This window comes from Vipera berus (assembly GCF_964194415.1).
Source record: "Vipera berus genome assembly, chromosome: 6".
NCBI classification, from domain to species: Eukaryota; Metazoa; Chordata; class Lepidosauria; order Squamata; family Viperidae; genus Vipera; species Vipera berus.
The window spans coordinates 7,586,068-7,599,731 of NC_138208.1; the positions used below are offsets into that span (position 1 = coordinate 7,586,068).

At 42.8% G+C, this 13,664-nt stretch overlaps 1 protein-coding gene across 3 annotated transcripts in view; it reads right to left on the reverse strand.

Moving 5' to 3' along the window:
- The window catches only part of CACNA2D1 (calcium voltage-gated channel auxiliary subunit alpha2delta 1), a 358,403-nt gene that overhangs the window by 51,463 nt on the left and 293,276 nt on the right, over positions 1-13,664 (reverse strand). For 2 of the 3 annotated variants that reach the window (XM_081330401.1, XM_081330400.1), the window contains exons 16-19: positions 11,948-12,016; positions 10,471-10,545; positions 9,282-9,356; positions 675-725 (exon numbers count right to left, since the gene is read on the reverse strand). In XM_081330401.1, the coding sequence (XP_081186527.1) occupies positions 675-725; positions 9,282-9,356; positions 10,471-10,545; positions 11,948-12,016 (270 nt within the window). The remainder of the gene's footprint in view (positions 1-674; positions 726-9,281; positions 9,357-10,470; positions 10,546-11,947; positions 12,017-13,664) is intronic. The other variant, XM_081330402.1, reaches the window with a different exon arrangement.

A 13,664-nucleotide genomic window follows, 5' to 3' on the forward strand; every position in this document is an offset into this window, starting at 1 on the left:
GGCATGTTTTTAAAAGTCAGCCATGTAACATTTGCAAGTCATAACCTTTTGTGTCAGGCATGCCGCAAACAGGAACAAAATTTAAATAATGCTGACATGCATGCAGCTAGAAGAAACAAGCCATGTTTTATGCACGCAAGACAAGATTGTTAAGAGAAAAACCCAATTATAAAGAAGGCGCAAGTACGGATTTTAAGAGCTAATCATGCTTAGAAAATAATTCTGTTGAAATTAACAGCATTTAACTAAGTCGATACTTAATTAGGCCTCACGGATTTAACTTGGCTTGCATGAGTGTTTGCAGGCACAGTCAAAAAAAAATAAAATAAAAATAAAAAGCCGAAAGGGTGATATTGAAATTCTTGAAATATCTACATTAGAATTCTATCGATGGTCAGTTCCAAATGTAAACCTTGCATACTTCATCAAGTATTACTGTATATCAAGGCAGTAATTAATCTGTTGTCTTTTGAGGCTTCTCCAAAAAGAATAAAGCACTAATTCAAGTTAATAGACAGATGCTCTCAACTTGAAGGGACGTCTCCTACAAGCATCCACCCTTAATTTAGCGAGCTTCATGCGTTAGAGAAGTTGCTGGTTAAACAGTTGTCCCAGGGAGCTAAAGAGAAGTTTGGCTTCCAACCACACCGTTAGTCACCTCCATTCATAGTTACCTGGACATAGGGTCTCCTCTGCTTAACTTTGGGGATGCCCACACCAATGTGCTAAAGCAACAGAACAACAATGCTTCATTCAAGGTTTCCACACCATTATGGCAGTCATTTTTTATTCATTCTAAGCATCCGGATTCTTCTAATCCAGGGGTCTAGACACTTGGCCCTTTTATGACTTCTGGACTTCAACTCCCAGAATTCCTCAGCCAATGTGCCTGGCTGAGGAATTCTGGGAGTCAGGGGTCTTCACACTTGGCCCTTTGATGACTTCTGGACTTCAACTCCCAGAATTCCTCAGCCAATGTGCCTGGCTGAGGAATTCTGGGAGTCAGGGGTCTTCACACTTGGCCCTTTTATGACTTGTGGACTTCAACTCCCAGAATTCCTCAGTCAATGTGCCTGGCTGAGGAATTCTGGGAGTCAGGGGTCTTCACACTTGGCCCTTTTATGACTTGTGGACTTCAACTCCCAGAATTCCTCAGCCAATGTGCCTTTCTGAGGAATTCTGGGAGTCAGGGGTCTTCACACTTGGCCCTTTGATGACTTGTGGACTTCAACTCCCAGAATTCCTTAGCCAGCATGCCTGGCTGAGGAATTCTGGGTGTTGAAGTCCACAAGCAGGGGGTCTTCAAACTTGGCCTTTTGATGACTTGGAGACTTCGACTCCCAGAATTCCTCCCAGAATTCTGGGAGTTGAAGTCCACAAGTTATAAAAGGGCCAAGTTTGAAGACCCCTGTTCTAATCTAAGAAAACTCTGAGCAATTTGGCAATCAGACTAAGCTTCAGCGAGACATCTTTGATTCTAACTGAAGGTAAAGTAGTCCACAACTTACAACAGTCCATTTAATGACCGTTCAAAGTTACAACCACACTGAAAAAAAAACAACTCATGACCGTTTTTCACAGTTATGACCACTACAGCATCCCCACGGTTACTTGATCAAAATTTGGAGGCTTGGCAACCAAGTCAAACTTACGACTATTGTGATGTCCTGGGGTCAAGTGATCCCCCTTTGCAACCTTCGGATAAGCAAAGTCAATGGGGAAGCCAGATTCACTCAACACCCATGTTACTAACTTCACAACTGTAATGATTCACTTAGCAAGAAAGCAAGAATGGTCATAAAATGGGGCAAAACAAGTGTTTCACTTAGCAAGATAAATTTGGGGCTCAACTGGGGTCATAATTCAAGGGCCCCCTGTACTCGGTAGAGGGAAATTTTCACTGTCTGTACATTTAGGACAGATAGATGGTTTATGAATCGAGACGCACAAACAGTTATTCCAAGACAAAAGTAAGGCATACTCATAGCCATGCCTCTAAGTCTTGTACCGTAGCTACTTCACAACATCTGCCCAACAACTTTAACATCGGTTCCCAATGGAAAGCCACATGGGTCACTGAAGACTTATAAATGACCCCACAAAAGGGTGCTAGGCTTTGAACTACCATGTCAGCAATGGACAATCCTGAATAGGTTTCACACCTCACACGGCGTCTGTATAAATGGGGCATAGTATCCTCCCCTCAGTGTGACTGTGGTGGTCCCACGTCAAACTGTAGATCACATTGAGACTGGTTGAAAGCTGAGGGCATACACCAGTCCCAGGATCTGATTTTTATCATATAAACAATGCTGCACTTCAGCAGTTAGATGGCCTAGCTAGACATATTGGTATCAGAATAGAGATGGAAGGGATCTTGGAGGTCTTCTAGTCCAACCCTCTGCTCAAGGAGGATGGGATTCAGCCAGTTCGTGCCAGTTCGGCAGAACTGATAGCTAATTTTTTGTTGCCCAGGCCCAGAATGGACGTCCGGAAGTGGCATCCACACAGAGAACCGGTTGTTCACCTATTTGAATCCCACCACTGAGGAGACCCTGTACATGTTGAGACAAATGGCTGTCCAGTCTCTTCTTAAAAACCTCCAGTGATGGAGCACCCACAACTTCTGGAGGGAAACTGTTCCACCGGTTAATTGTTCTCACTGTTAGCAAGTTTCTCCTTAATTCCAGGTTGCTTCCCTCTTTGATTAGTTTCCATCCATTGTTTCTTGTCTTGCCTTCAGGTGCTTTGGAGAACAGCTTGACTCCCTCTTCTTTCTGGCAACCCCTGAGATACTGGAAGACTGCTATCATGTCACCTCTGGTCCTTCTTTTCTCTTGACTAGCCATTACCCAGTTCCTGCAACCGTTCTTCATATGTTTTAGTCTGCAGGCCTTTAAATCATCTTAGTTGCTCTTCTTTGCACTTTTTCCTAAGGTCTCAACTTCATTTCGAGCATAGATCTTTCTAAGATTTATATTCTCTTGTGTTTTACTAATCTGGGTGAAATGTTAATGTATATTGCTAGTCTGTGTGCTATATGCCACATGCTAAATAAATAAGGGACGCGGTGGCTCAGTGGGTTAGGACGCTGAGCTTGTCGATCGGAAGGTCGGCAGTTTGGCGGGTCGAATCCCGAGTGCTGCGTAGCAGAGTGAGCGCCTGTTACTCGTCCCAGCTTCTGCCAACCTAGCAGTTCGAAAGCACGTAAAAATGCAAGTAGGAAAATAGGGACCACTGCGGTGGGAAGGTAACAGCGTTCCGTGCGCCTTTGGCGTCTAGTCATGCCGGCCACATGACCACGGAGACGTCCTCGGACAAGCGCTGGCTCTTCGGCTTTGAAACGGAGATGAGCACCGGCCCCTAGAGTCGGAAACGACTAGCATGCATGTGCGGGGGAACCTTTACCTTTACCTTTACATAAATAAATAATCTAGCTACTTCAAGAATAATGCACGAGAGCTTGTGTTCCTCACCACACATCCTTCTTAATTTCCACAATAAAGTCTAGAGTGCCTGTCACACTGACCCAAGGTCAGTTACAGTACCTCACCCATAGAATGTGGAGGAAGACAACTCCGTGTGAACTCCAGTTCCCATAATCCACAGCTTTAGGTGGGTGGTGGACTGGAAACAAAGTACTTCAACTGGGATTTGAAGCACAAGCACATTCAGACAGAGGCGCAACACTACAACGCTAAGGGGATGGAGACTTATAAGTGTAATTGTATGTTTCCTCTTTTTGTGCGCAACCTGCCTCTTCGAACTCAGAACTGAAACCCCCATTTTTAACGCTAAAATCCTGTTGACTGGCTACTCAACAGAAAGAGAGAAGCTGGGCTCAAGTTACTTCCCTACTATATTAGCAACTAGCAGGAATCACTAGCTGGTTAACAAATAATTCTTTCCTTCAGTTTCACAGCAATCTGTAAATATGTATGTGTTAGTTCTACTTGGCACATATGTATTGTTTCATTCCCTGTGGGCATTTTCACTGCGTTCGTTGCTATATGCACCAGTGAAGGTGCCGTGGAAATCAACACAACCACAGGGGTGTTGCGTTTCACCCAGTCCGTTCTGTTTGTGAAACTCTGCACCACTTCCAACCCGTTTGGAAAGTCTCGCTGGTCCTCAGGAAGAGCTTATTTTAAAATAATTTCCTTTTTTTTAAAAAAAAAAAAGATCTGTGCTAATTTTGGACAGGAGTCTCCTGTCTTGCATGATGATGAGATCAAATTTAAGACATCCAATTTTTTTAAAAAAACATTGAAGCAGAAGGATGTCTATTTTACAATGTAGCCTACTATACGAATGTAAGTAATTGTAGCCATAGTTCAATAGTACGTGGCTGTATTTTAATAGTCTAACCCACAAACCAGATCATTCAGTTTAATAAAGGTTTTTTCCCCCCCAGAACATTTAGGGTTAGGATTTCGTTCTAATAATAGTTTCAGGAGAAAAAGGACCACAGGACTACCACAATGACTTGGATGTAAGTACTATTAAACTGAGTGAGAATTTTTTAAAAAAGATAAATAGAGCTTGATGTAAATTGCTAGCAAGCCAAACAAACCAGTTGCAGAACTATGAATTTGTTGGCAGGCGGGGGGGGGGGGGAAATAGGTCATGTTTCAAAAGGCTTGTCAGTTTCAGGAAAAGTGATAATTTGTTGTTTGGGGAATTAAAAGCTACACACGGGCTATAAATAAAAAGCTCAGTTGTGTTGTACATGTTTTGAGTCTAAAAAGTATTCAAGTTTTAAAACAGATATTTAGAAGAAACAGATTTGCTCATAAAGGTAAATAATTATTTTTTTAAAAAAAAACTAGTGATAACTAAATAAGACTTCTAGCACTTTAAATATATACATTCAGAGTTATCATGTCAGATGATGGAATGAGTTGCTGAGTAATATTTAAATGGTCGATTAAATAAGATCTAAAATATAATGAACAACCTTCCCTCTAGCCTATGTTGACTTTGGATAATGTTTTTAATATCTGGGTGGCCTGCACCCTAATATGGAATAATATTCATCTGCTTGCTGATCTCCCACCTAACCACACAAAGATAGATTAAATAGTGACAGGTAGGGTCTAATTCCTAATTCCAACACAGATTTTTAATAAAGTCTAGTGTCATCCCAACATTTTTCCTCATGGTGTTGCTTCAAGCAGAACTGTTGAGTCTAATCAATTGGGTTCAAAATGGCTTGGAAGGGACTATGCTTGCTGGCTTTCATAGCATAGGAATAACAGAAAAACAGAGTTGGAAGGGACCTTGGAGGTCTTCTAGTCCAACTGTTTGAAAGCGGAGAGTCTCCTTGTAGATCAGGGGTTCCCAACGAGGAGTGATCGTACCTCCTGGGGGTGCAAGACGATACTCTAAGGCAGGGGTAACCAATCTTGGCTCTTTCATGACTCGTGGACTTCAACTCCCAGAATTCCTGAGCCAGCATGGCTCAGCTTGGAAATCTCTCCCTTTCCCCTCAGCATGGCTGGCTCAGGAATTCTGGGAGTTAAAGTCCACAAGGCATAAAGCGGCCTAGACCTAGGCCAGGGGTAGGCAACCTTGGCTCTTTCATGACTTGTGGACTTCAACTCCCAGAATTCCTGAGCCAGCATGGCTCAGCTTGGAAATCTCTCCCTTTCCCCTCAGCATGGCTGGCTCAGGAATTCTGGGAGTTAAAGTCCACAAGGCATAAAGCGGCCTAGGCCTAGGCCAGGGGTAGGCAACCTTGGCTCTTTTATGACTCGTGGACTTCAACTCCCAGAATTCCTGAGCCAGCCATGCTGAGGGGAAAGAGAGAGGTTTCAAGCTGAGTCATGCTGGCTCAGAAATTCTGGGAGTTGAAGTCCACAAGTCATAAAAGAGCCAAGGTTGCCTACCCGTGGCCTAGGCCAAGGCCGCTTTATGCGAAAACCTGGGTTTTCAAAATTATAGTGTATATGCATAATTCATTGCCGTTATTTTGAACTTTTTCAAGGGGTGTGAGAATATATCAGAAGCGTTCTAGGGGTGCGGGGTATGGAAAAGGTTGGGGGCCGCTGTTACAGATGAACAGAAAGAGGGAATAGAGTGGACAGCAATTTGCTTTCTACCATCTAGTTCTGGACTTAGGGAAGTCACTCAGAAGAGTTATGTGGAAAGATAACAGGAGCTATCAACCTGCTTTTTCCCCCAACTCTTCAGGGATGTTTCCACAACTCCCCTGAATAGCATTACATTTGGGGTCTGGCTAGCAGACCAGAACTGTAGCCTTTAAATGGGGCTTTCTCCACCACTGAGATACAATGCTTTCCTCCCTTCTTAAGTTGGCCCAAAACAGCATCAACAATATTGTTGCCCTCACCAATCCCTTCCTCTTCCTAGTCATTGCTAAGGAGGTCATCATTGATGAATCCTTCAGCCCTTATGAGAAAGGTGAAGAGATTATCCTTCTGGTTTTTCTGCTCTTCCAACCTGTCACCAACCCGTTGGGAAAACATCTCCAATTAGGTCATTACGGCAAGATGATGAAATTGTTGACTCTGTCTGGCTTGTAGGCTACTCTTCCTGGATTTCATGTGGATGCCAACATAAGGGATTTTTTTTTGAAGAAGAACAACAACAGCAACAATAACAATAACAATAACAATGTATGGGAAGGCGCCAGTGCAGAGAATAAGCTAGAACAGGGGTGTCAAACTCAATTTCATTGAGGGCCACATCAGCATTGTGGTTGCCCTTGGGGGGGTGTTGTGGCTAGGATGGGTGTGGCCTACTGGGTGGGCATGGCTAGGATGGGCATGGGCTACTGGGTGGGCGTGGCCAGTTCGACATCACTTGCTTTAGAGGTTCCTGGGTAGGACTGGGGCACATCTGAGGGTCTCCGGCAGAGGAGGGTGGGACCGGGGCGAGTGCCAGGACATGGTCCCTCCCACCCTTCCATCCTCCATTCATTCCTCCCTGTGCTCCTTCCTTCTTCCCTTCCTCCCTCTGTTCCTTCCTTCTTCCCTTCCTTCCTCTGTTCCTTCTTTCCTCCCACTCTCCATTCCTTCCTCCCTCTCTCCCTTCCTCCCTCCCTTTGCCTTCTCATCTCTTTCCTTCCACCCCCACACTCAGGAAGGTGTGATGGGAGGGGGAGGGATTGCCAGCACTAATATGCTGCTGCTGGCCATTCCTATACTATGTGGATGGGTGGGGGCAGTCCTGTTGAAAGGGATGCCTCGTGGCTGCAAGGCTGGAGGTGCTGGTGGGGGTGGGTGGGGGGTGCTGACCTACAACCTGGTTGCGTCCATTGAAGCCAGAACGTACTCAGCCTAAGATCCACTGGAATCAGCAAGGAGCTGCCTTGCCACCTCTGCCCCACCCGCCGAGTGTGCGCACAGTAGACGGCCAGCGCCAGCATCCTGGGTGAAGTCAGCATGCGTGACAAGACAGACAGCAGGGACACTGCACTCTGCTTGCGCGCGCACGCAGGGGGCGGGGCAGGGCTGCCCCGTGGATTTAACACTGAGCGCGTTCTGGCTTTGATGGATGCAATCAGGTTGTAGATCAGCGCCCGGTCGGCCTGGGCTGGGTCAGGCTGAGGTGCAGCAGGCCAGTCCTTTGCTCTTTTCAGAGATGGTCCCCGGGCCGGATGGAACCACATGTCGGGCTGCATCCGGGCCGCTGGCCTTGTGTTTGACATGTCTGAGCTAGAAGGATGGAGACCTACCATGAAAGAAGAATGAGAAACCTACCATAACTGTGCAGCTAGTCAGATCCCAGAGAAAGGGGAACCATGCATTGATTTGGATGGTGGAGGGAGGGCCAGAGCGATATAACAAATTTAAATTCATTAAATGTACAGCCAATAAAGCAAAAAAAAAAGTGTTCATAAATTGAATAACAGAAATCTTTTAAAGGGGCATGAGAGGGAAAGAGAATGGAAATAAAAATACGGCGATCGTCATGATGACAATGATGGTAACAGTAGTAGGAAGAGCAGTTGTACAAGCCACTTTGGTGTAGTTGTTAGAGGCATTGAGATAGAAACCAACAACTAGCCTTGCCCCAATGTCTATGGAGATTGTCAATCATTCTAGGTCATGGTTGTCCCAAAGGTGATTTTCCACAAGGCAACTGGACTTCCTCGTTTTTCTTTCCCCTTGAAAATGTTTCACTTCTCATCCAAGAAGCTTCCTCCCTTCAGTTCAGAACTGAAGACGTTTCTCGGAGGAGCAGTGAAATGTTTCCAAGAAGGAAACCGCAAAAATCAAGTTGCCTTTTGGAAAAACGGCTTTGAGATAGTCTTTCCTTTGGAACAAAGCCAGAAGGTTGACTTTGGATCTGTCCTTTTCCATCAACTATAAGCAGGCAGCACTTCCCAAAAATATTGTCTAGAAAACTGACTGGATTGATGAATGTAGCCCTACAGTTGCTGAGTTCTTCAAATTGCTCTAGTATGATTATTATGATTATCATGATTATCATGATTATTATGATTATTATGATTATTATGATTATTATGATTATTATGATTATTATGATTATTATGATTATTATGATTATTATGATTATTATGATTTTCTGCTGTTACTGCTTTCCCATTCAGTGAAATGGTCCCCCCAATTTGCCATCAGGCAACTTGGTCAGAGAACTTTGGAGACACGTTCCACCAGCTTGAAAATGAACTTTTAAATTCACCTCCTTTAAAGAAGGAAATCAATGCTGGGAAAACTGCTAGGGGGAAAAAAAGCGTAAAAATCATGCATGTGTGTACATTTGACTATAAACAAGGCCCAGCAGAGTTTACTAAAGATGTCAGTCAGTCTGCATAATAATAATTCTGTGTTAAACTGAGAGAGCAAAAGAGCAGTTGTCAAAAACTATTTCCAGTTTTTGGACAGGCAAAAAGGACATACACATTTAAAGATCCAGCTTCAGCATGTACACAAATAAGAATATATTTATTAAACAAAAAAAAGGTTTGGGCAAAAAACCAAAGAAATTAGACAATAAACTGAAGAAATATAAAACAGTCTTTCCTTACAACTTGAAATCAAAACAATATCCTGATTTTAGCTCCTTCTCTGGCCTGGAATTCCTTAGCAGGATTTTACTCTCAGGATTTGATCCTTTTAGTAAAGAGAAAGCTGGACTGTGTAGCTTCCGAGTATAAAATCAAAGCAAAGGATCTTCTGAACATGCCCCAAGGTTAGCAGGAAAAGTGAAAATCTTCGGGATGACTGATCTTTTAAAAATGCCTTTTGCCAAACAGAAATTGAGATAAATCGCAACCAGAAGATATTCCATACCTTTGGTTGAAGATTTGGATGAAGCAGCACATAACCATTGGGATCAATTGCAAAATAATAACCGTTGGGACACAGCTGTTAAGGAAAAGAAATATAACTGTAATGCATTGGCCCCTGTAATTGCATTTTAGAGACTCTTAACCACGCTGGCATTGGCACTTCTCAACTTACAGCAGTTCGCTTAGTGACTGTTCAAAGTTATAAAGGCGCTGGGAAAAGCAATTTATGACCATTTTTCACACTTATGACTGTTGCAGCATCCCCATGGTCACGTGATCAAAATTCAGACACTTGGCAACTGACTCGTATTTATGACGGTTGCCCTGTCCCGGGTCACGTGATTTCCCCCTTGGGTGACCTTCTGACAAGCCGGATTCACTTAACGACTGTGTCACTAACTTAACAACTGCAGCGATTCACTTAGCAACTGTGGCAAGGAAGGTCAGGAAATGAGGCAGAACGCACTGAACACACGTCTCGCTTAGCAGCACAAATTTCGGACTCAACTGTGGCCATACCTCAAGGACTATCTGTTCTATCTTCAAGGACAACGCTAGCGTTGAACTGACGCAACTTGCCTTGGTGGGGCACTGAATTACAAGATCTATCGTCCCCAGCCACAATGGCCATATCCGGAGATGGCCCAACTGGAAAACGTTCAGTAAGGAAACATCTGAACATACTTTAATATGGCTCACTAGAGCTCCAGAATTTTAAAAAAAGATGAATTAAATAATCCCGGAGATTAAGCTGTTACATTTTGCTCCAACTAAATCCAGCGACGACCCATCATACACGTTATGTAAGGTGAAGGCATTCAGCTCAAAAATGAGTTTGTTTATGTATTGAAATCATGCTCTAAAGCGGTGGCTATAAAGGAGGCAGAAGGCAGAAGGCAGTTAGGTTAATAGGTCCCTTTTTTGGCCTCGTGTTTTCAAAGCCGTGGCACAGAGCCATCACCTCCAAGTCACTTACAACAGCCCAGAACTTTTGTTGGTCCTGCTTAAAGAAGGACGTTATGTCCGCAAAGCTGGTCAAAAATAGGGGAAAGGGCAAATATTTTTTTTTATTTTTTTAAAAAATTTTATTTATTATTTCCAGGCAGTGGAGCTAGATAGCCTGGAAAGGAAACGTGAAGTGGATCCAAGCTACAGCAGAAGTTAAAAAATAGGTATTAGGGAAAACTTACGGTAAAGCGAGGAGTCAGTTTCTTAATTTCTTCTAGAGACACATCGACTCCCATTACACCAAGAATCAACTGGTTCTGGCAAAGAAAAAAAAAAGCGAATTTATTTTTAGATGGTTAAACGTAGCATTAATGAGGAGGTCAAAAATAATTAAGAGCAAATTAGCATGTTCCAGATGTTAATGAGATAACTATTCCTCCTGCAGTGTATACATTTTACATGCCCAGTAATTAACCCAATTTTAAGTCTCTTAATTGTTAAAGCCTTACGTTGACTTTAATCGTGTGTGTACACTGTGTATGCGTCTCCTGGGTTGGAAAGAAAGGAAGATCCCCGCCGTGTATCCGGCCTCTTTTATTTTTATTTTTTTGGTCTCATTGTGTGTTATTCATAATGAGGACGCCTTAATATACTTTATTAGCAAGGCATTTAACAATAACGCCAGCCCAGCCGGTTGTAACCTTCTCCCGATCTCCAAAAAAGGAATAACATATAATTAAACAGAATATCAGAACAATCTGAAGAGAGTTGCCAACCCATTCTGTCTCACACACAGAGAGCTCAATGAACAAAACCTGGAAGTTATGTCTGAGGATTCACAGCAAACAGACTGCAGGTATAAATCTACTTAGATGATTTCCAAATCAAATGTTGTAAACTTGTTCACAGTCCATTTGGGTTGAAAAAATATGCAAGCTGCCGTCTCTAAGTTAAATGTCATGGACTTATTTCTGCATAGAGATGCTGTAGGAGATAACCAGGATGAGCCCAAGAAAGGGGTCAAACACGTAATCATTCATGAGTCCCTGTGTGCCCCCAAGAGATCTAATTCTAGCCCACCTCGAATGCCTTTCTAATCTCCCATGCAATTCTCTGCTTTTTTTCAATTCAATTTTTTATTGGTTTATCAAAATATAAAATAAAAAGAGAAATTTTTAAAAAATAGAAAAATAGGAGGAGTGGGGAGGGGAAAAAAGATAGGGTGTAAAGAGGGAAAATGGAAAGAAAAAGGCACCAACTTCTGACTCTCTTTAGCACAGTGGAAGGTAGCAACGTTACAGCCGCAACTTTTCGCATTTTACACAACAGTGTGTACACGCCATTTCTATAACAATAAACCTGTCTAATTAGCAATAAATAAATAAATCAAAGCATCATTTCTTTTGTTCGTTGCAAACACAACATCCAGAAGCAATTTCAAAATAAGAGTGAGGTTAGATATTATTCTGTTCTTTGGATAAAAGAATCGACTTGGCTCATTTCTCTTGACCATTAGTTGGTCAGGTTTTTGTAGAGAGCTTAAACTTGCGTTAAATCTTTCTACTCATTTGAACTGCCTGAACCTCCTGATTTCCTTGGTGGTTGACAGACACATAATACTGGAAGCTCATTGCAGAGAGCACGAACTGGTTTCCACCTCAAGTTGATATGGTTGATATGGAAGCTTTATGTCACTCCAGGATTGTGTGAGGTGCTTACCTGAACATTATTTTGATCTTTGGTTAAGTTGAAGACAGGCAAAGTTCCGGAAATGACCAACCCAAGTTCCTAGAAATCAATCAGAGGGAGAAATGTTTTATACGGAAAACAAAACGTAATCATCAACATGGAAGTCACAATTCAAAATGCAGTTCCCAAAACGTCATTTTGAATGAAATGTGAAATAATGTGGAACATATTTTTTTATGAAGGAAACAAACAGCAGCCTACACAATCTGTAGAAGAATGAATGGGACATCACAATGGAGGCCTGACCTCTGTATACTATGTCTGCCATCTTGGAGGGTTGGACCCCACCCTATCACACTCTGTGGTCTCCAGAAAAAAAATGAGTCTATGCTGACTGAAAAATAAGAATGTAGGAATATTCTTTATTGGCCAAATGTGACTGGACACACCAGGAATTTGTCTCTGGTGCTTAAGCTCTCAGTGTACATACAAGCAACAAAGTGTTAAGTCACTGTTCATAAATCATAAGGTACAAAAAAAAACAATTGATAAATCATAAAATACCAATAGCAGAAGGTAGTAGGAAAGATAAGGAGATGAGATGAGAAGGATAATAGCAATACAGCCTTAAAAGGTAAAGGTTCCCCCGCACATGCGTGCTAGTCATTTCCGACTCTAGGGGCCAGTGCTCATCTCCGTTTCAAAGCCGAAGAGCCAGCGCTTGTCCGAGGACGTCTCCGTGGTCATGTGACCGGCATGATTAGACGCCAAAGGCGCACGGAACGCTGTTACCTTCCCACCGTAGTGGTCCCTATTTTTCTACTTGCATTTTTACGTGCTTTCGAACTGCTAGGTTGGCAGAAGCTGGGGCGAGTAAAAGGTGCTCACTCTGTTACGCGGCACTTGGGATTTGACCCGCCAAACTGCCGACCTTCTGATCGACAAGCTCAGCGTCCTAACCCACTGAGCCACCATGTCCCTGACACAGCCTTACTACATGGCTAAATATCCTTAGGGAAAAGACAGTGCTGTAGGAATTAGGTATTTAGCATCTGTTGAAGTCTGTACCTGTCCGGTTTGGTCCACATGTGTAGAGTGTTAAAAACAGAAGGGGAAGGGGAAATGTTCTATTTTTACTCTATTCTCTTGTGCAAGGCGTAGGCTCATGGACCTGAACTGGAAAAGTCTACTTGCAATAGTTACAGAAGAAACAGAACTGATCCAGTGATTGTGAAGCATGCATGTGAAAGCTTCCGCGTTTTCTTCTATTATCTGGGAAGGATGTATTCACGCAGCAGGGAACCGTTACATGATAAGGAGCTTCCTGTTTGTAGGAAAATACACCAACCCTTGCCATAATGTTCTTGATACCTGGCTAACAAAATGCAAAAACGCACTTGAAGTCCAACATATATGCATGAGGGATTTAGAGTCCCCTCTTATTCCAAACGAGGTCTAAAATCTAATGCATTTATTAATTTAATGCTTTATCCTTTTGTCTTCCCTGTTTCCAAGTTCCTAACTGATGCTACAATGACTCAAGTCATGAATGACACCTTTATCTTCACATAGATTTATCTAAATCCAGAGAGGAGGTTGTTGTTCTGATACTAATGTTTTCTGACATCCAACTACAACTGTTGCCTAGAAGGTGAACAGATTAATAAATGAATGAAATGGAATCAAGTGGATTTATGCTGCAGCCGTAATCTAGATAGGTGGAATGGGGAATTCTTAAAAAAAAAAA